Source organism: Mobula birostris, chromosome 30 (genome assembly GCF_030028105.1).
Source record: "Mobula birostris isolate sMobBir1 chromosome 30, sMobBir1.hap1, whole genome shotgun sequence".
Classification (NCBI taxonomy): Eukaryota; Metazoa; Chordata; class Chondrichthyes; order Myliobatiformes; family Myliobatidae; genus Mobula; species Mobula birostris.
The window spans coordinates 8188076-8215962 of record NC_092399.1 but is presented as its reverse complement, the minus strand read 5'-3'; the positions used below and the strand labels follow the sequence as shown (position 1 = coordinate 8215962).

The window sequence follows — 27887 nt, the reverse complement described above, 5'->3', positions numbered from 1 at the left end:
TCAGTTTGTGAAGAATGTTTTATTTGCATCGCATATTACTTTCAGTTACCAGCTTCAAACTTTAAAAACAAAATAGGGTAAATCCTTCATTAAAATTTTACATACATATAATTGTATATTAAAATACAGCACAGTGCTGGATTAAATACTGCCAATATTTCCACAATGACAAAACTACTGTCAAACCTGACATAGCATAGGTCCCTTCAAGTTATCAGTACTCAATTTGTTTTGTCAGTTTCACCTCCCAAACATTTAATAGTAGAAAAGAACAGCACATTCAAGATCTTGAATTGAATCAATAAGAAAACAAATTATTCCTTAAAACAAAGGGCACGGAGTATCTAACACTGCGTGAGCCAATAAGAAATATACCAAACTACTGTAAGCTACAGGAAATGGTTCAGTCAACATTTTGCAATTTTGACAAAACACTGCAGAATTTGACAGTCAGGTATTCCGTACCAACAGTAATTGTTTCTTTCATTCACCCAGCTGAAATCGGATGTCTTTCTTACATTATTCCAATCTAGTCTATCCTCTCTGTCCTACAAGGGTCAAGTTTTCGCTAGTGGACAAATCTAAAAGACAGGCAACAAACTTAGTAGAATTGAATGCAAAAAGGTTTTGGCTGGTTTAAGCACTGGAATGGAAATGAATTAACCTATACATTTAGGATTATAAGCCCCCACTATTACCAGGAAGTAGGGTTGAAGTTAGAATTCTATTTCATTTGATATTTGCTTTTCAGATACCGCTTTTAACAAATGTTTCCCCCTACTTCAATTCTTCACTACCACAACTCCTCCCCCAATTAATCCCTCCCAACAAAAACAAGACTAGTAGCTGCCATGCAATTTCTTTTCAGTAGGAATGAAAAGCAGTACAAAATTTTACCATAATGGGATTCCAACAAGGCATCTGAATAATACAGAAAACTTGATGAGTTCAGAGCAACAGAAGCTCTAGGACTTGAACCTGGATCAGCCAGTTCAGAACCCAAAATGTAAAATGCTAGATTACCAAACAGCTCAAAAAATGTTCTTTTAATAAATATTGATTCACCTTCAGAACCATGACACTCAAAACTGAAAGGACTATTTCTTTGGGTAAAAATGTGCTTACGTATGGCAGACACCATTTGATGTATGTCAAAGTACGCACAAATCAAATCCAAAATATAAGCAATGGCTTGTGGTCACAAATAAAAAGTGATTCTCAAACACTTTTCATTGGATTATGGATCTTTATTATTGTTTTACTCTCCACTCATTAAACATAGCTGCTCTTGGCAATCATGGCAATCCTTTGTAAACCAAAAAGGACCTATGTCAACTTATTCACAACTGCGCAGCAAATTTAATCTCTGCTGTTTGTGTAGCCAGTGCTCAAATGCACACTACAAAGTCAGAACAATTAGCAAAAGAAAGCTAAGGAATGGCATTTGTTCCAAGCTGAAGATTTTCATAGGCTAAATTGTGGCATTCACATGTGCATCTATTCAATATTGGTGAATTGAGAAATTCCTTTTCTGGAATTGTCAGTGGAACACTAAGAAATGAAGACATGTAAAAGAGGATATCAGGTCCCTCTGTGCAGTTAGTTCTCTCCCCCTTCTCCACCATCCGCGTCATCTGCTGCATTATCTGAAGTCCATAACTGCAAGAAAAGAATGTTAAATGTTTTAGCTTACATTTGTACTATATCCTGACACAATTTTGGTAATCAAACTACTTCCCTGTTCCAGGTCCCTAGCCCTGAATAAAATTGTGGTTTTTTACTCTTCTTAATTGGGGGGGGGGGGGGGGGGGGGGAGAAAGAATCTGCAAGACTGCAAAGTGAATTCATAGCCCCTGTAGGAGCCATGTATTCTGTGCTCTGTGTTTATGATGTGTACATTAGTGGGCTAATGTTTATTAAGATATATTAGTCATATTAGTGGGGATATGATCAAAGCTAAGGGAATAAGTTTCGTATTCTTGCTTATTTCATGGCAGTCTGTGGCTTGGGACTGCAAAGGTCATATCTTTGCTGACTACTTAATATCGCTACTAGATTGTATGTTTGCTAATAAAGGATTGAATAAAGCACTCGACTGTTTAGAATAATCATTTTATTGGAGCTGAGGGTGAGACCTGCAAGTTTAACAACTCCATATGAGTTCACAAACTGGCAGCAATTATTTTGCTTTGATTTTGGATTAATTTTTTTTTGCTGCTACAGCCCCAAGAAATACAGGTAAAGACAGGTTTAATATTTTATTATGAATCATGTGCTATATCCTAATTTCATTCTGCTCATACTAGAAAAAAAGTTAAAAAGGGTATATTCTATCCCAATACTTACACAAAAAATAAATCTTAGTAATGTGTATTTCTATTACAGACTGCATTCTACAATACCAATAACAGAGCATGCTCTCAAAGTGCTTTAAGGGAAATGATTAAGGTGATAATTAAAGATTAAATGATGAGAGTTTGGGCCAGATTTTCAATTATACAAGACAGGAGATAAAGTTTGGATCAAACAGAAAACCAAATTAAAATGCCCACAAGCTGTTAGGAGTAAGAGGCATGGATGCAGAGTTTTGAAATCAGAGGTTAATTCCTTCCAGTTATAGATCTTCAAAGTGCAACAAACAAATTGAAGCATATTTTCAGAATTTATCCAACATTCAAAATTTATGTAGATAAGTTTGTCATTCCTTTTGAGATTTTCCTATTTCTTATGAACTTTTAAACCACTCTGAATTCTTAGACAATTTTTCAATATAATTGACTATCAGCTTGCTTGAAGTTTGATTTCATATGCCTCATTCTTCTTCATTAATAACGATATTTTAAAATATAGCTGCTTTATTGCATAACTTTACTCACCGTCAGGTTATCCCTGAGTAATTGCATTATCAGTGTACTGTCTTTGTAGGAATCTTCATTCAATGAATCCAGCTCTGCAATGGCTTCATCAAATGCCTGAAGATAACATAGTACAAAAAAAAAACAAAAATTGTTTTAAGTTAATGCATCTTTGCAAAAATGTTTGAAATTATGACTCAATTAGGTGAAAAGAATAAACCATTTAGGGTGAAATGCCATTACACTAGATAGCATTGGACATCCACTTTTAAATTACTTCAAGGAATTCCAGCAGGAATGGCAAAATCATAAGATGTATGGTACCAATAACAAAAGGAAAAGGGTTAAGGTCCTAACCTTTAACCAGGCTTCCAAAAGTCTCTTTCTAGTGTTATACACAAAGTAACTTAACTAAACAATTTAATGTAATGTAATAAATTGCAAGAGGAAGAAAGCAAGGCAGTAGGATGGGTCAAACGTCCTCATTTCACTGCAAAGGCTTAAAACTTTTGGCAGTCAATTGAGCATTGGAAGGAATAATCACTGAATAAGCTTCACGGAGGGACAATATCTCAAGCTACAAAATACTCAAGAAGGGGAAAAGGGTGAAGGGGTATATTGATTGACATCGCTGATCAAAGGATTTATTAGAGTTCAGGAGATGACTGAGCAGTCACAGACAGAATACAATAGTTTGAAAAATGGAAAAATAGAGGAGCTACAAAATGTGCAAAGGTCTATGCCACCCTACGCTTTTTAAAAATAATTTTATCTTAGATGTTTAGTTTTTGTCTTTTGTATTAGTAAGTACAAAAGAGCAAATTTTTGATTTTCAACTTTAATTTTTCAAAAAAATTAAATGTTACAGGTTTTTTTTGTATTTTGTTAAACGAGTGTAGAAGAAACCAAATTGGGTGAAGGACAACCAAACTAAAAGGTCAAGGTGTAGCAGATGAAACAATTGAACCTTCAAATTATCAATTCTTACACCATGGCAAGAGTGAGCATAGCAACAAGACACAAGGTGATCATCCTGCATCAAAAAGCTCTTTCCCAAGTAGAAATTTTGCAACAAGACAGGAGTTTCAAGACAAGAAATACTTCAAACTGACGACCCTTCTAAATTGTAGTAAGTGCCACACTGCTATCAGCTCTGAACCACTGGAACACATGTACATCCCTCTATTGTTCTGACAAGCCTTCAATGAAGAGTTGCTGCCAAAAATCCATTCCTCCAAAGTGGAAACAAAGCCAAAGACTTACCAATACACAAAAACACAATGTCTGGGGTGCTGAACAATGGCAGCATGCTCTAGACTGAGGAGTCAAAACTTGAAATTTTTGGCTCAAGCAGGAGGCAGTTTGTCCATAGAAGAGCCGGACAGCACTACATAGATGAGTGCCGGCAGCGAAAAGTGAAGCACAGCAGAGGCACCCTGCAGGTTTGGGGCAGCATTTCTACCAATGGAGTTGATGATCTGGTCAGAATTAATGGAACCCTCAATGCTGAGCAGTACAAGCAGAATCTCATCCATTACACAAACCATCAGGGCGGCATCTGATCAGTCCCAACTTTATTCTATAGCAGAACAATGAACCGAAACACAATGTCAGGGTCATAAAGAACTATCTTCAGCGAAAAGAACAAAGAACTCTGCAACAGATGGTATTGCCCCTACAGAGCCCTGAGCTCAATGTCATTTAGGCTGTCTGGGATTACCTGGAAAGACAGAAGCAAGAGAGACAGGTGTGACTTCACCAGTTCCCAGCATTATCACTCTGCTCTTAAATTCAACCCTTCACAATGTGGCAATGGTAGAAGTGGACAGCTAATGGTTGACTATTTCAAATTGTAGAGGAGGAACAGGAGAAGACAGGAAAATAAAGCTATTTAAAACTTATTTAACACTAATGCTAAAGATTTTTTTTTAGGAAATAATAGTACCAAGGAAAATTAACTGGCTCGTATATAGCCTGATAAATGATATTAAAAGGGAAACTGATCAAAGTTCTCAGCTGAAGCAATACGAGAGTAATATAGTTAGTATCTGTTCAGGGATTTCCAAAAAGCAATGAATAAAGCACTGAAAAACAGGCACTGGAAAAGGACAAAGAGGTATGATTAAATATTGCCATGGCACAAGAGATAAAAGTGAACAGCTGTTTCTCGGATTGGATGGAATGATCTCCCAAATCCAATTGTGATCACAGCTCCTTTAATTATTTGGGCAAGTGTACAAGAATCATTTCAAAAATTTACAGCAGAAAACATAAGGAAATTAACTGCTTTTGCAGAGCCATATTCGACACAATTATATGTATATTTGGGTTTCTAACGTTTTTCTGCCATTCATTCTTTGGGTTTTTTTCTGTATGATAGATATCAGTGAAGAGTAAGAATTCCAAGTTGTATACCGTATGCATTCTCTGATATTAAACGGAACCACTGACCCTTTGAACATTTCCAATTTGTAGTGAAATAGTAATATCGTGTACCATTTTAAGTTGACAAAAATACTAAAGAAGTCTTCTCCAAAATTAGTCCAGCTTTGGTGTAACTTATTAAAAAAATCAAATACTCACCTAACAAGAAATATTACATGCAAGTTACATTAAAAAAACAAAGAATATTTAAGAAAACAAGTCCTTTCTTTACTGTTTACCGTTTTTGCAAGTGCACAGGCTTGCTCTGGAGAGTTGAGAATTTCATAATAGAATACTGAGAAATTCAGGGCAAGTCCTAATCGGATGGGTTGTGTTGGTTGCATGTCTGTCTTACTAATTTCAAATGCTGCTTGGTATGATGCCTGGGAGTTCTCAACAGTTTCTGAAACAAGACAGAAGTCTGAAATTAGCAACTGAGCATCTGCGGCATTACCTGCAATAAATACAAATTTTATTAGTTCGATCCTATTGCAGTCGATAGGTTTTCCTCACAACCCACTCTCTGAATCCAAAGTTGACCTTATTCATCATTTGTTTTAACATAAGAATGTACTTTCGAGTAAAAGTCTCATCCACAATCATCCATGTTAATGCATGCAAGTCAAAACTCCTTACAGTATCTGTACACAATATTTGATTTTTCACCAACAACCAGAGTTCCACACTCAGTGTGTAAGGAAATCGTAGAATTATGTTGTTCTACAATTTTGCAGACGATATGCAGTGGATTCTAGTCAGTTGGGTCATTGGTTAATCAGAGCAGCTGCTTATTTGGGACAGGAGACAGTCAGTCATGTGCATTTGTGTGCCCATTAGAGACTACAGTGTGCTTCGAGCGCCCAGTTGCAGTGCTTGTGTTATGTTATCCATCTGGACTGACAGATAACAGTTCAAAAAAGCAATGATTTTTGGGGATTTGTTATGACTTTAAAAAACACTTTTGAGACCCTTGGCATGAAAAGATTTGACACTAGCCGAAAACACTACCCTTCTGGACCAAGTTAAAAGTCATCACCTAAACACCACTTATTGTCAGCTGGCAGAGATAACTGGAGTGCTGAAATGTACAACTGCACACTTGATACACCAGCAAGATAAACTGTGAGAAGAATGGGCAGTATGTGAGGGACAACAGGGAACATCCCAAAAACAAAAGCATAGATCCAGATGTTGAAGAGGTCCTCAGTCAATGGTTTTCTATTATAACTGGACAAGGTATACGTATCACTGAACCAATGTTAAAAAACAAGTCAGAGGAGCTAGCTAAGTTGGGTCACAAAGATTTTAAAGCAACAGATGGTAGGTTGTCTCGATGGAAATGTAAAAACCACATTAAATTCAAGAAAGCACACAGTAAGAAATGTACTGTTGATGCTCTAAGTACAGAAACATGGAAATCTACAAAACTCCCCGACTTGCTTCAAAAATTTGGTGCAGATGATATCCACAACACAAATGAAACAGGTCATTTTTGATCGTGCCATGCCGGACAGTTCCCTTGACTATAAACATGCAATATTATCAGGTTCAAAGAAAGCAATGCATCACATAACTGTGTTGTGTTGCTCAAATATGTCAGGAATAGATCAAAAGAAGTTGTCGGTTATTGGGAAAAGCGTTAAACCTCGATGCTTTAAGGGGCTGAGAATGCATAGTTTACCCATCAAGGACTATGCCAGAGCATACTAGATGAATTCCCCCATCAGAAACTATTACGAACTAATGCACAATTTTATAGTACTTTAGTAATATTGGTACTGTTCTAATTTGTTCTGTATTTCATTTAAATACATTATTTAGAACATACTACAGGCCCTTTGGGCCCCAATGTTGTGCCGGCCATATAACCTACTGTAGAAACCTCCTATAATTTCCCTACTGCACAGCCCTCTATTTTTCTAAGCTCCATGTACCTATCTAAGAGTCTCTTAAAAGGCCCTATTGTATCCGCCTCTACCACCTTCACTAGCAGTGCATTCCATGCACCCACCACTCTCTATATGAAAAACTTACCTTTGCCATCCCATTGTACCTACTTCCAAACACCTTACAACTGTGCCCCCTCAAGTTAGCCATTTCAGCCCAGGGAAAAACCCTCTGGCTATCCACACAATCAATGCCTCTCATCACCTTATACAACTCCATCAGGTCACCTTCATTGCTCCAAGGAGAAAAGGCCAAGTTCACTCAACCTATTCTCATAATGCATGCTCTCCAATCCAATTATTTGTTACTCAGTTAAACGGCAGTTTGTGTTTGTTATACATTTTTAACTATTTCCATGTAACTTTAGATAATTGGAGCAGCTGTTTAATTGGACCAACACATATTAGTCCCGATGTGTCCCAATGAACCGTAATTCTCTGTATTGACGAAAATAATACAAACAGTACTGTATTTTAGATAAAATACAGTGGATTCCAGTTAATTGGGGCAGTCACTTATTTGGGATAACTCTTAAAGAACAAAAACTAATCAAAAAAATAGCCAAGATTCCCTTCATTTATTTGGGACTGTATACTGCTCATTTGGACAGGAGACTGTGTGGTCATTTGAGAATACACGCCATTCAGAGCGAACAACTTTTAAATAGCGTTAGTTGCATGTGTTTGTGTTCAAAAAGGAGTGACTTTTGTTACTGATAGTTGCTGAGAAATAAGCAGCAAGACAGTTCAGAACCGTTTTGTTCACTGCAGTTTCAAGCATTCAGGCTTGGAGATGCCTGAGACGGCCGGAAGTGATAATGAAATTATTTCCCTACTTCAACAAGTTATGAACTAAGAAAAAGTTGAAGGTATCAACAATCATCTTGAATGTTACAATGAGAATGAAGATTTGGAGGACGCAATTGCCAAAAGCACTATATGAAGGCAGTCCATTATCTCCATTTGGTGTCTGCACTGATCTTGTTCATTTATGGCAGCATATCGGTTTTCTGTCATACCTAACAATAACAAAGAACCTGTGTGAGAAAGTTTTTAAAATGGAAAAACAGTTGCACTAGGACAGTTCCTCTCTCCTGACCTTGGAAGTCTGGGTCCAGTGGTATGAGTAGTCATCACTTGGTTGCAGTGGATGACCATGACTTCTGTGCCTTATCATGCCCTTCACTCTTAACAAAGTGTTGCAAAACCACCTTTTTGGCAGTTGTATCTCATACGCCCAGTCCGCTGGAGCTGACTTCACATGCTAAGACAGGCATGTTCCTATTTCACCGCAGTATAAGGCCTGCCAGCTACCCTTAGCTAGTTTATCTCGCCTGTTGAAGCAGCGTACTGGTGTGTGGCCACTGTATCATGCAAGGAGCTACTCAGAGCCACAGATGAGAACATATATGAGTCAGCTGCCCCAAAACAGACACAACAAGCCCCTTCACCAGAGGTACTACCCCTCCCTGGACATCCCATACACTGCACGTATATCAGATAAATTCCTCTGTCAATAACTTTGTTTTATAGTACTGCCGTAGTATTAGTTCACTTACATACATAATTTGGTACATAAATCGGTAGCTTGTCATTTTTTTTAATACCTTTTTAAATATCTCTATAAAACTTCAGCTAACTGGGACAGCCCCTTAATTAGGCCAAAATGTACTAGCCCAATGAGTCCCAATTAACTGTAATCCACTGTATACCAAAAACAGGAAACTTACGTTTTTTGTTTTCTGCTACTGCTACTTCTGCAAGATATCGGTAATAATCTCCCTTCATCTTAAGATAGAAGACTTTGCTCTCTGAATTGGTGGAATTTGGTATTAGATATTTATCCAGTAAACCCTGCAAGAAGAAATAAAAGTGGTTTGAGCTGTGTTAAGTTATTTTTTCCCAACATTAAAAAAGACATGGAAGTATTGAAACAACAATAAATTTCTGAACCAATACAGTATATTGATTCAAAATTTATATATATTGATGTGGAACTTATGTATATATACAAACAATTCTTTACTATGTAAAACATTTTATCTGCAATATAAATGACAGATTAATCTTAATATCAGGGTTACAAGCAAATCTAACATCTAGTAAAAAGTTAAAAGTCAGACATTAATTTTAAACAAACTCTATGCTGTTAATCTTCTGAACAGTCATAAGATTTTTTAAAGGTTTATTATACAAAACACAATACATCAAAATGCATGTCTGGAAAAAAAAGGATACTTTAAAAGGAATGTTTTAAAATATAACAATGTATGAAGTATTCCATATCACTAGTGGTATTCAGCTATGCTAGAAAGGGGAAAAAAAATCCCAGCATAAACTATTTAAAAACAGCATATTATGTCATCCCATCATGTGCTTGCAACCTTCCCTTCCAAATCACTTCAGATTTTCAGAAGGGTGGAGTAACTGCCATAACCAATTCTGGTTTCTAGATATACTTTTCCACAACATATTCACCAAGGAAATTTATTTTTGTTAGAAATCATAAAACCATAAACCTTAAAACTTTTGTTGTTGTACTCAAGGGCATGATCTGATGAATCCTGTTGTTATAAACTGCAGCTTTCTACTAGAATAAGGAGGGGGGAGACAGGCAAAGCATCAAAAGAATAGCAACTATATCTATATGAATGTATTTGCTATTCACTCGAATGTATTTGCTATTCACTTGATAATCCTTCTAATAGTTGCCATGATCACCAACGAGCAACAGTCTACTGAGACTGAAAAGGTCAAATTGTTAGCAACAAAAAGATAACAGTGGGCAGAACCCTTCACATTTTGAGCCTGTTATTCAATTTCTACTCTTGAACAAGAGGACTTAGTTGCTAAATTCGGGGTGGTTATTTAAAATTGAAGACCGAATCACTGGATTTATCTACCTAGAGGATTATGGAGCAACATTCACAGCACGCTGGAGGAACTCAGCAGGTCGGGTAGCATCAGTGGAAACGATGAGTCGACGTTTCGGGCTGGAACCCTTCGTCAGGACTGAACAAAGAAGGAGGGGGAAGGATTTGAAGAATGCTCGTAGGTTCAGTTGAAAGACTAGTAGTTTGAAAGACAAAGGGGTGGGGGAGGGGAAGCAGGGACGTCACAGGCAGGAAAACAATGGGTAGTAGAAGAAGGAGGCAGAACCATGAGGGAGGTGATAGGCAGCTGGGGGAGGGGGCAGAGTGAAATAGGGATAGAGGAAGGGAGGGGGAGGGAATTACCAGAAACTGGAGAATTCTATGTTCATACCAAGGGGCTGGAGACTACCTAGACAGTATATGAGGTGTTGCTCCTCCAACCTGAGTTTAGCCTTGTCATGGTAGTATGGACATATCTGAATGGGAATGGGAAGCAGAGTTGAAGTGGGTGGCTACCGGGAGATCCTGTCTGTTGTGGCGGACGGATTGGAGGTGCTCGACCAAGCGGTCCCCTAATCTGCATCGGGTTTCACTGATGTACAGAAGGCCGCACCGGGAGCACCGGATGCAATAGATGCCCGACCTGCTGAGTTCCTCCAGCATGCTGTGAGTGTTGCTTTGATCCCAGCATCTGCAGATTATTTTGTGTTTAGGATTATGGAGGCAAGATCAATGGAGGTGTTTAAAGAGTGGGTAGGTACATTTTTGAAAGATCAGGGAACTGAAAGCTATGAGAAATCAGCAAAGGAAGATGAGGCCTGGGGCAAACCAGTGTGCTCACATTCAATGGAAGTGCAAGGACTGAAGGACCAAATGGCTACTTCTGTTTCCTTATATTCCTTATGACATTTGCTGGTTCTTTTGCCAATTACCTTCACTCAAAGTCCTCCAGTTTTTGATCCCTCAATCAATGGAAACAATTTTTCTTGTTCTGTGTTATCACATCATGATTTAATACTCTAAGATCCTCTTGTAACTTTCTCTGTTCCAAGGAAAACAATTCCTCCTCCAGTCTATCCACACAGATCCTTTGTAACAGGAATCTTTCACAGCCTCTAAGGTCTTCACATGTCTCCTATACTTCATTGCCCAGAATCAGACACAATACTCCAGGTTAAAAACCTGCATTTTATTAAGCTTCATTATGACTTCCTTGCTCTTGTATTCATCAAACTATTTCTAAAGCCTGGAATTCCATATCCTTTTCTCACTGCTTTTTGAACCTATCAGTTACTTTGAACAGTATATGCTATTATATCCCAGAATCATTTTCATGCAGCTCATCTCTGGAGTATCTGAACAGTAGACACCCATGTTACTGTTCATTGACTACAGATCCACCTTCAATTACAGAAAGATAGAGACTTGTGACATGGTGTAACAATTTTTCCTTCAATTATCAGCAAAACATTGACTTCAGGAAAGTGCTCGTGTTACACCAGCTGTGCTAAGATAGGGGATGGAGAATTTCAAGTTCCTAGAGAACTTAGAGTCAATATCACCAATAGCCTGCCCTGGTCCAATCACCACAGCCATCTGCGTCTCTACTTCCTCAGGAGTTTAAAAAAGCTGGCTTATCTTTTGACCTTACTAATTTTAACTGTGCACCACAGAAAGCATTCTATTCAGATACATCAGAGTTTGGTGTGGCAACTGCTCTGCCCATGGCCACAAGAAAATGCAGAGCTGTGGACATAGCTGAGTACATCATGGACACCTGCCTACACCTATGGATTCTGTCTTCACTTCTTGCTGTGTCAGTAAGGTATCCAGCAAAGTCAAAGATCCCACCTACTTTGTCGCTTTTCTCCCCTCCCACTGGACAGAAGATGCAAAAACCTGAAAGCATGTACCAGCAGGCTTAAGGACAGCTTCTATCCCACTATTCTAAGATTACTGAATGTTTCCCTAATACGATAAGGTAGAGTCTTGACTTCACAATCTAGATCTTTGTGACCTTATACTTTAATGTCTACCTGTACTGCACTTTCTCTGTACTGTAACACTTCACTCTGCAATCTGTTTTATCCTGTACTACTTCAATGCACTGTTGTAATGAATTGCTCTGTATGGATAGTATGCAAGTGAAGATTTTCGGTTTATGTAGCAATTTATTCACCAATTTCTAATACAGGTAATCAACTTTCATAGGAGCACCAATAGTCAACAGTGGCAGCCTTTACAATCAGAGAACAAAACTAATCATGGTCTTGATGGTAACATGTATGACTATGACAATGTCTCAACGTCTATGCAGGAGCATTTGAGCTAATTCAACAATTCTCAAAATCAAATGTGGATCCATGTAGCATCAGAGGCTAAAACAAAACCACTCACTTCTAAGTTTATGCAATGTCAAATAAAACATCAAATTTTGTCAAGGGTAATACTGGCATTGAAGAAAGGGTTTTTAAATTTACAGTGATCATTGAATTCTGAATGCAAACACAAAACCTGATATATTTAAAGGATTCCATAAGGCATATGACCATAATACATAGGAATAGGAATACATATTCATAATACATATGAATATTTTCCTGCATCCACAAGGGATGTAACCGAGAAAAAAAAACAAGGAATAATATCAGGCCATTCAACCTATCAGGTCTGCTCCAATATTCCATAGCAACATTTAAAGAATATCACCTATAGGTATACTTGATTTTCATACCCTCTGGAACCAAAGTCAATGACGAAGAAATGAGTTGTTCTACAAATGTCTGTGTCTATGGACATTATGTCAACATCATTATTGGTATGTTTTATTTGGCATTGCACAAAGATACTAGGTACCTCGGAGTGTACATTCATGGTCTTCTGCTGCTGTAGCCCAGCCACTTCAAGGTTTAACGTGATGTACTTTCAGAGATACTCCTCTGCACACCACTGTTTAATGCATGGTCATTTGAGTTACTGTCACCTTCCTGTCAGCTTGAACCAGTCTGGCCATTCTCCTCTGAACTCTCTCATTAACAAGGTGTTTTTGCCCACAGAACTGCCACTCACTGGATGTTTTTTTTTCTGTTTTTCACTCCATTCTCTGTAAACTCGAGATGGTTGTGCACAAAAATCCCAGATCAGCAGTTTGAGGTAAGGCACTCCAACTGGCACCAGCAATCATTTTGCAGTCAAAGCAGTTCGATTACATTTTTCCCCCATTCTGATGTTTGGTCTGACGATGACTGCATGCTTTTATGCATTGATTTGCTGCCAATATTAGCTGTTTGGCATTAACGAGCAAATGCACAGGTATAACTAATAAAAAGTATTTGTTTTACATATCTTTATGGATATCTGTTACATGTGCCTTAATTATAACAAATTAATTGTGGAGATATATTGAAATGTGCTAATGAATTCAAGGTACTCTAAAATTAAAAGTGCTAAACTATTCAATAAATGAATTCAGTTTCAAGTGAGGCAATAAGCCACGTAGATTAGGAAGTTCTCAGCCCAGAATCTATTGCATTGGCTTGTGGTAGTAGCACTATAAGGATTAGATGAATATTTTCCCGCATCCACAAGCAATGTAACCAAGAGAAAAACAAGGCTCCCCACTTCCCCCTCCCCCCCTCTAATAATGATGCCTTACTGATGATAAACAAAATGCCCATGATGAAACAGCTGAAAATAACTAATGAAAGGATGCAATACTTGTCAAGCAGTATCTATGAAGTAAGGTAGAGGAAGAGCATAGAGGCCACAGATACTGGGATATACAATATAAACAGAACATTGGAATAATTAAGTAAACTCAGCAGCATCCGTAGAGTATAAGTTCCTTCGTCCAAGACTCTGCAGAATGAAGCAGGAACAGTATAGTTCATAATTCCACAATGGAGGGAGGAAGGGAAGGAACAGTTGCTGGTAGGTAATAGGTGCAGCCAGATGGGGAGGAGCTAATGGACAGATGGAACTAAGTATGGGAAGGTGTTGATAGCTGGGGGAAGCATGATATGAACAATGCAGTCAAAATGAGTGTACAGGTTGGAAAATGTGCAGGTAAATACCTGCCTCATCCATAAAGGTCATTTAGGTCCCTGAAAAGCAAGAGTGGTTGTGGTGGTGGGATGTAGTAGGTGAGGTGAAGAATAGTTTTACACCTTCTTTTGGAGGGGCCAGGGAAGATTGAGCAGATCAGGAAAACCAAAAAAAAAAAGCATTCCTCATTGAAAGCAGATGGCGGACGAGTAAGATGGGACTGGTGGGATATTGGATGGAGCTGGTGGAAAATTGTGTACAGAAGATGGTGGGTGAAAGGCAAAGACCAAGGGAAATCAACAGCTATTCTGCCTCAAGGAAGGAAGTAGGGGAGGGGGTCACAGCAGAAATGCAAGAAATAGGGAGGGTTCCATCAACTATGGAACTGAGTAAACTCTAAAGCAGAAGGCGTCATCTTCGAGGCAGACTGGGAGGCGCAAAAACAAATAGTTAGGTCCATGTCCCTTCCTCCCTTGGCAAACTTTTCTTCTCTAATGGTGCCTCACCTGCTGAGCATTTCTAGCAATGACTGCAGTAAAGGAGTGATCACTGAAACAGACAATTAATTAACTTTTTTTTGAACTAAGTACATGAGCAGAGGAACAGAAGGATGTAACGTAAAACAAGATCCCAAAAGGATCAACTGCTCCAGGAAAGGAAGTGAAGAGGTACAGAAAAGCAAAACATCCAGGAAATTAAACAAAAATTATCATTAGCTCTCTTACAGGTATCCCATCTTCCTTCACAATCACAACTGAAATACTTCTCTTTAGGTACATTCCAAATCTGAAGTCAAAACATTCATAACAGCAGTTCATTAGAAATGCTGGAGTAGGAAAATAGGCAAATGGAACGTGCAGTAATTTGGAACTGAAATGGAGCTCATGCATAAATACCTGTCTTGATAATACTATACAAGATTCGTCCATAATGTAGTATCATGACTTGGGAGATCATAGTCTTTCCATTACCATGATCATTCTTGGCAATTTTTTTCTACAGAAGTGGTTTGCCATTGCCTTCTTCTGGGCAGTGCCTTCATAAGACAGGTGACTCCAGCCATTATCAATACTCTTCAGAGCTTGCTTGACATCAGTGATCGCATAACCAAGGCTTGTGATATGCATCAGCTGCTCATTTGACCACCCACTACCTGCTCCCATGACTTCACGTGACCCTGATCGGTGGGGGGGCTAAGCAGGTGCTACACCTTGCCCAGGGGTGACCTGCAGGCTAGCGGAGGGAAGGAGTGCCTTACACTTCCTTTGTTAGAGGTGTAGGTATCTCCATCCTGCCACCCTTTTCAAGATTCGGCCCTCTACAATTTTATAATTTTCAGCTGCAGATGTTTAAACTATTGTGCTTAACCTTTTTTGACCCTGCATATGGGAATCAAAAAACTAGTCTTCAGGTGAAATAAGTTTAAATGAGAGATTATCAAATAGGATATAATATCCATAGACACTTCACTGGTACTTCAATTTTACTGCAGCAAGAACATCAGGAACATTCGGGTGACTGATTTATCAAGAATTATCTGCCAGAAGTGCAGCTGAAGCAAATGCACATTGCAAGGAACTGTCAAAAATAACCTAATAAGCATTAATAAATATGACATATTCTGGTGTACTCAAATCCATTAAGTGTGATGAGAATGCATTAGTGTTGGGGCGTTGCTTTTACTAGAGCTAGATAAGGAGCAGTTTCTGGCTTAATTAAGCCAAAACCAATTATGTTTGGTATTACAGACACTCAGAACTGCATTTGTGATTTAAGGAGCTGAGCAAGTCATTTGAAAAGGCAAGTAAAATACATTTGAAAACAGGTTTAAAGGATAAATACAAGTAGTTGATTGGTACTAGTTACATTTACTGAGAAAGCCATGCAGCTTAGTATTACCAGCATACGTTTACAAGGCCAAGACCAGCGGGCTTTTTTTTTAATGTTCGGGTGTCAAAAAGCATAGATAATAATCTGATCCACAGCACATGATTATTGCAGATTTAGGAGTTGGGTACATCTCACCTTTATACTAGAAATGAAGAACACTGAACTCTACTCTTAGTTTTCCTTGTCTGCTCTCTACTAAATTTTTGGCGGAAAAAGCAGTACAACAGCCTTGATCTGTTAATCAATCCACTTAGCTTTGCATTATATTATTGTACATCAGACCTATCTTTTAAAGCCCAGATTTGAACAGGCCTTGAGTACATAACATTTCTAATAACTTCCAAAATCTTGTTGAAATATTGTGTGCAGAAAGAAAATCCACCATTAAGCAAACTATTCTTCCCAATGTCTCACCATTGAGGCTGTACCATATAGCCTACTGTATAATATGGGACTATTTTATGTCGTAGTAACACGTTATTGAGCATGCACTATTAGGCACATATTAATCTGTATATGTGTTCAGTTCGGGTTCCATAGGTAAAAAGCCCTGTTAACTTAGCTCCAGTCTCTAGTGTTTTTATTTATAGTTTTGTTGTATAACCCGGCCACATACACAACAAATTGGCGACGAGGTTACTGAACCTGCATCGTATCAGAACGCTGTGTTTTAATTGATTAACGGCACTCAGAAGAGGCAGAGTGAGGCCGCGAGTCTGAAAAGAAGCGGGAATTCTACTGGAGTCAGAAAACCGAAAGACACAGTCGGAGCCCCAGCGCATACAGGCGAGACCACAGCCGGCGCTGAACCCCAGGGCTGAGGGTCTGCCTGCCTCAGAAGGGAGAAAAAAAGGAGCGACACACACATCTAGCCAGAGTACGCTTGCGACACTAGCAAAAAAAAAGGTCACGTGTCAAAAAGAAAACAAGGGACCGGGGTTAAATTCACATAACAAGGATAAATTAACACAAGGATGGCGTTAATTGGAACCATTACAGCATTTGATAGTGGCATTGAAGACTGGGCAATTTATATTGAAAGAATAGAGTTATATTGTGATGCTAACAATGTTAATGAAGAAAAGAAAGCCAACATCTTACTTAAGTGTAATGGGCATGAAAACATACGGCCTGCTACGGAGCTTGTTAACCCCTGAAAAGCCAGCTGACAAAACGTTTAAGCAAATAGCGGACACTCTCCAACAGCATTTAAACCCCAAACCGCTGGTCATTGCTGAAAGATTTAAATTCCATAAATGGAAACAGGGCAAAGATGAAAGCATTTCTGAATATTGTGCTGAATTGTGCAAATTATCAGAACATTGTCAATTTGGAGCTGGTCTATCGGATGCATTTAGGGATAGGTTAGTGTGTGGCATGCACTGTGAAACCACACACAAGTTGTTCCTGTGTGAAAAAGACCTTACATTCAAGAAAATGCTAAACATCTCAATATCATTAGAAACAGCCGCACGAGATGCTTCGCAGATACAACAAAAATCTCTGGAATATGCTACGAATAAAATGTCACTGCACAGAAATGAAGGAATGAAATGTTACCATTGTGGGAACAGGTCACATGACCCTGATGGTTGTTGGTTTAAAGATAAAGAATGCCAAAACTGTGGCAAACAGGGCCACACTGGCAGAGTATGCAAAGCTAGTAAACAGCAGGAAAAGGACAAAATACAGAGAAGAAACTCCAGAAAGGAAAATACAACAATGTGCCCAAAATGAAAGAAAGCAATTCTGATGAAAATGACTCAGACAAAAGTGAATTGTCTTGCCTACCAATTCACCGTGTAGAAGAGACAGATGCTCGAAGAGTAATATGGATCACTCCACAAGTGGCAGGCATGAGATTGAAAATGGAGTTGGACACAGGCTCAGCCTTAACAGTGATCTCTGTACACGACTTTTCACACATACCTCTGAAACGAACTAAACTACTGCTGAAGACTTACACAGGACAGAAAGTGCATCCCAAAGGCAAAATTAAAGTGACAGTGACCCATGGAGGTAAAACACAGCAACAGAACCCCTATGTACTGAAAAATGGATGACCACCATTGCTGGGATGTGAATGGCACAGGAAAATTCAGTTGGATTGGCACACCATCAAGGCACTAAATGTGTCAGCAAAGGAGGGCAGCAAGGCCACATCTAAGAGACTGTCGCAAATACTTGCTGACTCTGAGGAAGTGTTCATGAAAGGAATAGGAACACTTTGGGGCATGAAAGCAAAGATTGAGATTGAGGAAAATGCATGTCCAAAATTTCACAAAGCCAGGCCAGTGCCATATGCAATCCATCCTACAGTAGAGGCAGAGCTGAAAAATCTGGAGCAGACTGGGGTCCTGTCAAAGGTGGATTGGAGTGAATGGGCCACGCCTATTGTTCCAGTGATGAAGAAAACCTCCAGCACAAAACCAGGAAAACCAAGCAAGCTGCGCATATGCGGTGACTTTAAAGTGACTGTTAACCCAGTCCTCCACACTGTACAGTATCCTCTACCTCGTACTGAGGACATTTTTGCTTCCCTGTCAGGAGGGGAACATTTCACAGAAGTTTATTTCACCCAGGCTTACCTTCAAATGGAAATCGAGGAAGTATCCAAGAAACACCTGACAATAAATACACTTTCAAAATAAAAGCGGAGGAGTGTGCCATATAGCCTATTTTATGTCGTAGTAACAAGCTATTGAGCATGCGCTATTAGGCGTGTATTGATCTGTATATATGTGTTCAGTTTGGGTTCCATAAGTAAAAAGCCCTGTTAACTTAGCTCCAGTCTCTAGCGTTTTTATTTATCGTTTTGTTGTGTAACCCAGCCACATACACAACACAGGCATTATACATTTTATAAAGAAAAGGAATTTCTTTAGTGTTTTTGTTTAGTTTACATTGAATCCAACACCTTAAAATACTAAACTGTAATTAAATCAGTTTCATTAATAAAAACTAAATTTTACTATTTTTAAAAGATACTTAATCTTCAAAGATAGTAAATTTAATCTTTAACAATGGAACAGATTTAATTCAAACATATCAAAAAGTTAACTTCAGTAAATTGGTAAGAAAAGGTTCAGAGCGGATATATACGCAGATAAGAAGATATTTAAAACTTTGTTAATGCACTGTAGTAAAGTGCTTCATAATGCAGTGCTACTGCGATTTTGATCATCAAATGCTTCACTTTCTCCCGACAGATCAGCACTTTATTCCAGAACCAACCAATATAACACGTTTCAATTTTTAAAAAAGCATAGGTCATAGTCCATTACACAATCAATATGAAAAGGGATAAACTAGAGATTAATGTTACACAACATCTTAGAACAAGTTGAATTAATAATTCAATATGTGTGCTGACGTCTACCTTTTGGAAACTAAAATTTAAATGCTAAAATTTAAACTCTTGAGTTTAGTATGATGGTCCAGATAGTGCAAACAGCTCATAAATTATTTTTTAAAAAATAGCCCTGAAGATGTCCATGCTTGTTGTCAACATTGTCACCAATAATACAGGACCTGTGGAAACAAAACAGAGAGAATAGCCCAAAATGGCGGCAAAACAGTACTTCTGGGTTCTGGAGTATTTTAAGAATCCACAAATTCATCATGAAAGGTACTAGAACCAACCGATTTTCTTTAAGAATTAACATTAAAAAATAATAAATGTCGATGAAATGCCAAACTCAGTGTCTGGTTCATCAACCAATTTTAGACGGGATAGCAGCAGGGAAATTACAACCGGCCTCAAATCCTCGCCTCTGAACACTAACTGGACATTGCAAGAACAGAACCTCGAAAATTCATAATGTTTTTCCCATTTGCTGGCACAGATAGAGAGGGGTTCCCTAATGCCAAGGTAATTTATTCCCTACATTGATAACAAATGAACATTTTTTCTACCCTTCTTTTTGTAATACATATTCTAACTCTATATAGCAAGGACACATCCAACATTTCAGATGCCTTTCAAGGTAATCATGTTGAAGTTTCCACCTCCTGACTTTCTCAATCCATGCCCCATACTGCTTTATCTCCTCCAAAAAAGCTTAGTAAAATTAATCCAATCCTACTTATCTTTTGAAACTTTTCATTAATTTACCCATCATTGCCATTTCAACTTCCTCAAATTCCTCCATGTTGTCTCCTCCAATCCTGCACAATACCAAGTTCCCCCACTCTAAAGGCTGGTTTATACTTGTGCGTACGGGCTACGCTGTAGCCTATGCAGTTGTGAGCATTTATACTTGTGCGTTGGTGTGTCTGCATCGCTCTGCAATTCACCACCAAAACGCTAGTTGGCGGTGGGGTTTCTATGCCACTGTATTGAGTTTCTTCCTGTACTTCAAACAATGGCGATTGAAACTGAGCGCATCATGTTGGAGATGGAGCTCATGTTGAGCTAAGAACGCTCAACTCACGTTCTTCTTCTCTCTCAATTCTGAAATGGTGGAGAAGCAGCAACTGGAAATGCGATGCTACCAAGCAGACCAATAACAGTTGTTGCGGTCTGCGTCGCCGCAACGCATAATTACATTTTGGGAGAGGTGCGTGCTAGGCTACGGCGAAGGGTTCAGCGTAGAGTACACGGCTATGCCGTACCTATGGCGTACATTTGACGCAGAAGAATAACTTGGGCTTAATTGCTCTGCCAGTTATCTCCACAGACTTCGGCCAGATTTTAAATTCTGCAACTTCCTTCCTGGGAACTTTTATCATGATATTTCTCTCCCAGCCTTCATTCCCCCACACCCCACCCATAAATCTTAATAGTGGCTAATAATCTCCTACCAAATTTAATCTAAAGTCAAGTACAAGCTGTTGTGCCTGCTACACTGAGCTGTTATTAATTATTGACATTTTATATACAGTGGTATGCAAATGTTTGGGCACCCCTGGTCAAACATTCTGTTACTGTGAATAGCTAAGCGAGTAAACGATTTCCAAAAGGCATAAAGTTAAAGATGACAGATTTCTTTAATATTTTAAGCAAGATTACTTTTTTATTTCTATCTTTTACAGTTTCAAAATAACAAAAAAGGAAAAGGGCCCAAAGCTAAAGTTTGGGCACCCTGCAGGGTCAGTACTTAGTAACACCCCCTTTGACAAGTATCACAGCTTGTAAACGCTTTCTGTAGCCAGCAAGCTAAGAGTCTTTCAATTCTTGTTTGGGGGACTTTTGCCCATTCTTCCTTGCAAAAGGCTTCCAGTTCTGTGAGATTCTTGGGCCGTCTTGCATGCACTGCTCTTTTGAGGTCTATCTACAGATTTTTCGATGATGTTTAGGTCGGGAGACTATGAACGTGGCAAAACCTTCAGCTTGCACCTCTCATTGCAGATTTTGAGGTGTGTTTGGGATCATTATTCTGTTGTAGAAGCCATCCTCTTTTCATCCTCAGCTTTTTTACAGATGGTGTGATGTTTGCTTCCAGAATGTGCTGGTATTTAATTGAATTCATTCTTCCCTCTACCAGTGAAATGTTCCCCGTGCCACTGGCTGCAACACAAGCCCAAAGCATGATCGATCCACCCTCATGCTTAACAGTTGGAGAGGTGTTCTTTTCATGAAATTCTGTACCCTTTTTACTCCAAACATACCTTTGCTCATTGCAGCCAAATAGTTCTATTTTAACTTCATCAGTCCACAGGACTTCTTTCCAAAATGCATCAGGCTTGTTTAGATGTTCCTTTGCAAACTTGACGCTGAATTTTGTGGTGAGGACACAGGAAAGGTTTTCTTCTGATGGCTCTTCCATGAAGGTCATATTTATGCAGGTGTCGCTGCACAGTAGAATAGTGCACCACCACTCCAGTGTCTGCTAAATCTTCCTGAAGGTCTTTTGCAGTCAAACGGAGGTTTTGATTTGCCTTTCTATCAATCCTACGAGCAGTTCTCTTGGAAAGTTTTCTTGGTCTTCCAGACCTCAACTTGACCTCCACCATTCCAGTTAACTGCCACTTCTTAATTACATTACAAACTGAGGAAACGGCTACCTGAAAACTCTTTGCTACCTTCTTATAGCCTTCTCCTGCTTTGTGGGCATCATTTATTTTAATTTTCAGAGTGCTAGGCAGCTGCTTAGAGGAGCCCATGGCTGCTGATTGTTGGGACAAGGTTTGAGGAGTCAGGGTATTTATAAAGCTTTGAAATTTGCATCACCTGGCCTTTCTTAACAATGACTGTGAACAACCCATAGCCCTAACAAGCTAATTAAAGTCCGAGACCGCGGTAAAAATTATCTGAGAGCTCAAATCTCTTGGGGTGCCCAAACTTTTGCATGGTGCTTTCCTTTTTTTCCACTCTAAAATTGTACAAAACAAAAATAATACACTAATCTTGCTTAAAATGTTGAAAAGAATGTTTCATCTTTAACTTTATGACTTTTGGGGATCAGTTCATCTTCTACTCATTTAACTATTCACAGTAACAGAAATTTTGATCAGGGGTGCCCAAACTTTTGCATACCGCTGTATGCTTTATCTAGAAATCATGCATACAGCAGTTTTAAGATTCTCACAGGGAGAATCTCAAATGGTTATATAAGTGCAAAATGAATTTAAATTTGCTATGTATAGCTACAAAATGTGTTCAACTAATTCAAGATTTTCATATCTTCAAACAGCCAATCTACGAAAAGCATTCAAAGTAGTAAGGTAGAAGCAGAAAACACTAGGAATAAACTACAGCTCAGGCAGCATTTGTAAAAGGGAGACAGCATTTTAGATGAAAGAATTTTCTGCAGAATATCCATTTGGAGTTATTAATTTCATCTCTGTCACCACAGATATTGCCTGACTAGCTGAGAATTTTCAGCATTTTCTGTTGTTCTTTTAGACTCCCAATGACTGCAATTTTTTTTTGCTCTTTAAAGATTTAAGTGACATGCTGTTAGTGTAATTTAACAATACAATGTAAAGAATGAACATGATGAAAACTTTATAATTCAACAATCATAGTCTTGGTTATTTAAGTATATTAAATAGATAAAATACAAATTAGTTTTACCAAGGGGCTGTATATGACATTCAATAAGGTACTGTGTATACACCGCTACTTCTAACAATCAGATGGCAGATGGAATTTCTATTGCACATGGATGGGTGGAAATTTAACATAGACAAGTGCAAAGAGATATATTTTGAGAAGTTAAACAAGAGCAGGTCATGCACAGTGAATTGTGGGGTTGTGGGAAGAGCTGCTGAACGGGTATCTTAGGGTCCAAGCACATGGTTCCCCAAAAGTAGCGACACAAGAAATTTAGGGTGGTGCTAGAAGGCATATAGCATGCATGCATTATGAGCTGAGGCACTGAGTAGAAGTGTTGGAACATCACACTACAGTTGGAAGAAACATTGTTAGATTGCACTTGGAGGAAAATGCACACTTCTGGTCGCCACAGTACAGAAAAAGATGTAATGAAGCTCAGAGGGTGTTGTCTGGAATAGAGGCCTCGAGTACAAAGGGATATGAGCTAGGTTGGGTCTGTATTCTCTGAAGCAAAGGAGATTGAGAGGTGACACAATGTAGGTAAATAAAACTATGAGAGACATAAGTACGTTACTAATCAGAATCTGCTTCCCGAGGCAGGGATGTATAAATCTAGAGGGCATTGGTTTAAGGTGAGGGAGGAGGTTTAAAGCAGAATCTGAGGGGCAATTATGCCATGGATCAATACCATTAAGCAAGAGTTCCATGGATCCCAGGTTGGAAACCCCTGGTATAGAGGCATATGGAATTAATGCAGGCAAGCAGGATTAGTTTAGATACATACATACAGCTTAGAGGCTTGTAAGCCTGGAAGAGATCACAAAGATAAAGGGTGCAAAGTCGTGGTGAGATTTGAAGAATACATAAAAAATTTTCAACTTGGGACAACATTTGACCAAGAGCTCATAATGTAGGTCAGCAAATACAAGAATGTCGGTAAAATAAATGTACGTTAGGACACAAACATCTCCATTTTGGATGACCACAGGTTTAAAAAAAAAACAAGTTTAAAAAAAGGAGCAGCCTAGGTAGCATTAGAATAATCAAGTCTGGTGGTAACAAAATTGTGGATTCGTTTCATCGGCAGATGAGCTGAGGGAGGAACGGAGTTAGGTAACATTACAAAGACTTAAATAGGGTCAATTAGGATACATGACCCAGAATTCACTTCAGGGTTAAATACAACACCTAGAAAGAGAAGAGCCTCAATCAATTTAAACAGAAGGGAGTGGAGACGGTCGCTAGGAAATGAGATGTGAAAATGACTGAAGACAATGACTTCAGATTTTCCAATAATCAGTTGGAAATTTCCTGCATTATTAAACACCATTGGCTTATCGCAATATAGGATCTCCTGCAAAAGCAACAGTTAACAACTGAAAGCGTTTGGAAAGCTCAGCAGATCAGCCAGCAAAAGAGAAAGAAATGGTTAATGTTTCAAATTTTAAAAATCAGGTATATTTCTTGGCTGATTATGACTTTAATAAATGAAGAGCATTTCCCAGAAATACTGATATTTAATGAAATAGCCCCACTTTTCTGCACCACCTGCTACTGACCTCTGTACAGGTCATCTACATACATTGATTGCCAGAATTTACAAGGAAATGTTCATTTGCTTGTCGTTCTTAAAACCAACAGAACTGGCTCCAAGCCATTCCCACAAAGGTGTTCTTTTCCACCTAAGAAAGATTACATCTAATTAAATTCTAAAGATCATCCTCCAAAATTGCATTTTTTAAATAAATCATGTAGATCACAGACACAAAAGAACAGGCTGCAATTTTATGCAACAGTAGTACGTTTAAATATGATGGAAATGCTATGCTTGGAGAAAAGGCAACTGAAATTACATCTCATTTCACATAAATGACATGTAGGTGCATCTTGGCAATGACAAACGTGGAATTTATTTTTCTCTCTTTTGGAAACCGAGGTGAATGCAATAAGATGATTTTCTTTTGCTTGGCGTACGCTGCCTTTAATTAACCGCCCACCCCGCCCGATACCCGCAGCTCAATGCAGAGAAGAGGTTGTCCTCCTCCATTTTCTTACAGGTTCCTCATGTCTGATACCCAGAGATGATGGCGAGGAGCCGCTTTAATGCGGCAGATGGGTATCACACAGCTTGAGCTTCGGTGCATGTCAGTGACAAGCAAGCTACAGCTCATTTTAGTTTTAAAAAATGATGCAGAGGTAGCGGAAGTGATTGGAAACTGCAATAATTTGATCAGCCGGTAAACCAGCCCCCTTTTTTTTCCTCACCAGCACATCATTGCAGATCTCCCTGAGCTCAGCCTCCACCTTCTCTCGGTACTCCTTCACCATGTGCAACTTCTTCTCGCTGCCGCCGCCCTCGCCGGTCTTCTGCTCGATGCTGGAGATGACCCTCCACGCCGAGCGGCGGGCCCCCACCACGTTCTTGTAAGCGACCGAGAGCAGGTTGCGCTCCTCGTTTGACAGCTCCTCGCCCCACTCCGTTACCGCCTTCATGGCAGCCGCCATGTCCTCATAACGCTCCGCTTGCTCCGACAGCTTGGCTTTCTGCACTAGCTCGTTCTTATCCATGGCCCCTCGTTTTCTCTTCTTCTTCCCACTCTCTTCCCAGCTGAAGCGCACCCGGGACGTTTCGCTCAGGCGTTCGACGGTCAGTCAAGAGCGAAGCACTCCGCCGCGTTCTTTCCCTCCGTCTCCGTCCTCGAAACCAAATGGCGGTTGAGATCGCTCTCTCCCCCCCCCCCACCGGAGACCCGGCCCGCGCATGCGCGGCCGGCGCTCGCCCCGCCCTGGCGATGACGTCACGAGTGACCAGGTCTGCAGAGGACTGACCTGACTCATCGGAGCCGGCCGGTGGTGATTTGAGAGTCTGAGGTTCTGCTAGAGTAGCTCGATGTCCTAATTGCAAAACGTCGTGGGCAAGCTCTACCTACCGCAGTTAACGCAAGGTGTCGGGTTTACGGGGTGCTCAGCCAATTGCTGCAAAAAAATGTTCCACAATAGCGAGCAGAAGGGGAAAGGGGGCCGTGGGTGGTAATCAGGCAGACCAGGTCCTCCCTCTATTTATTATTCATTCTTTGCTGTCAAGGGATGATTGAAGATTACAACAGAATGCGACCTGAGCGGAGCAAAATCAGGCGCACCACAACCAAACAAGCTGGTTTTACGTCTATTGTCATAGACAGCTTTTTGCAATAGCACAATACAATGAAAACAATTTAACAAACAAATAACAGATTATGCATAACTTAAACATGTGCAAATTAAACAAAATAAACAATGATACTGGTGCATGATAGAGACAAAAAAAATATAATGCAAGTTGGTAGTAAGATATTTCAGGTCGAGTCAAGAATCTGCTGGCAGCATGGGGAAGAAGCTGTTGTTGAACCTTTTTGAGATGTGGGCCTTCAGGCTTGGATAATTCCTGCATAAACGGCACAATCAGAGGGCTCGGCTTCTCAATGAAGGGGTTTCTTGCATACCTAAGACATCATCGCTTGATGCCCTCAGGGGTGGAGAAAGCTGTTCCGGTTTTGAAACTAACTTGATCCCTCCACTTTCTCTACCACCATATTAGCAGTTTGAAGAGATTTGGCATGTCAACAAATACACTCAAAAACATCCATAGTTGTACCGTGGAGAGCATTCTGACAGGCTGCATCACTATCTGGTATGGAGGAGCTACTGCACAGGACCAAAAGAAGCTGCAGAAGGTTGTAAATCTAGCCAGCTCCATCTTGGGCACTAGCCTACGAAGTACCCAGGACATCTTTAGGGAGCAGTGTCTCAGAAAGGCAGCGTCCATTATTAAGGATCTCTAACACCCAGGGCCTACCCTTTTCTCACTGTTACCATCAGGTAGGAGGTACAGAAGCCTGAAGGTACACACGCAGCGATTCAGGAACAGCTTCTTCCCCTCTGCCATCTGATTCCTAAATGGACATTGAAGATTTGGACTCTGCCTCCTTTTTTTAAAAATATACAGTATTTGTTTTTTTTGCACATTTTAAAAAACTATTTAATATACATATGTAAACAACATGTCTTATCCACGGCCTCCTCTACTGTAAAGATGAAGCCACACTCAGGTTGGAGGAACAACACCTTATATTCCATCTGGGTAGCCTCCAACCTGATGGCATGAACATTGACTTCTCTAACTTCTGCTAATGCTCCACCTCCCCCTCGTACCCCATCTGTTATTTATTTTTATACACACATTCTTGTTCTCACTCTCCTTTTTCTCCCTTGGTCCCTCTGACTATACCCCTTGCCCATCCTCTGGGTCCCCCCCCCCTGTCTTTCTCCCTGGGCCTCCTGTCCCATGATCCTCTCGTATCCCTTTTGCCAATCACCTGTCCAGCTCTTGGCTCCATCTCTCCCCCTCCTGTCTTCTCCTATCATTTTGGATCTCTCCCTCCCCCTCCAACTTTCAAATCCCTTACTCACTCTTCCTTCAGTTAGTCCTGACGAAGGGTCTCAGCCCGAAATGTCAACTGTACCTCTTCCTAGAGATGCTGCCTGGCCTGCTGCGTTCATCAGCAACTTTGATGTGTTGCTAATATACATATGTAATTGGTTTACTTGTTTATGTTTTATTTTATTTTTCTCTGCTAGATTATGTATTACATTGAACTGCTGTTGCTAAGTTACAAATTTCACATCACATGCGTGTGATAATAAACCTGATTTTGTGCATTGGAGTTTCCTTACAAAGTAGTGATGCAACCAGTCTTTTCACTATACAACTATAGAAGTTTGTTAGTCTCCTGTGACACATCAAAACTCCTTAAACATCTAAGAAAGCAGAGACATACCTTCATCACTGCATCTATATGCTGGGTTCAGAATAAAG

General features: G+C 39.5%; 1 protein-coding gene across 1 annotated transcript; it reads right to left on the bottom strand.

Moving 5' to 3' along the window:
• Window positions 1-25774, bottom strand: LOC140190443 (14-3-3 protein beta/alpha-A-like). Its single transcript, XM_072247034.1, has 5 exons — window positions 25298-25774; window positions 8956-9079; window positions 5519-5682; window positions 2877-2972; window positions 1-1659 (listed from the first exon to the last, which is right to left on the bottom strand). The coding sequence occupies exons 1-5, from the start codon at window positions 25598-25600 to the stop codon at window positions 1600-1602; spliced, it is 747 nt and encodes a 248-aa protein (XP_072103135.1). The 5' UTR covers window positions 25601-25774; the 3' UTR covers window positions 1-1599.
• Window positions 25775-27887: the final 2113 nt, after the last annotated feature.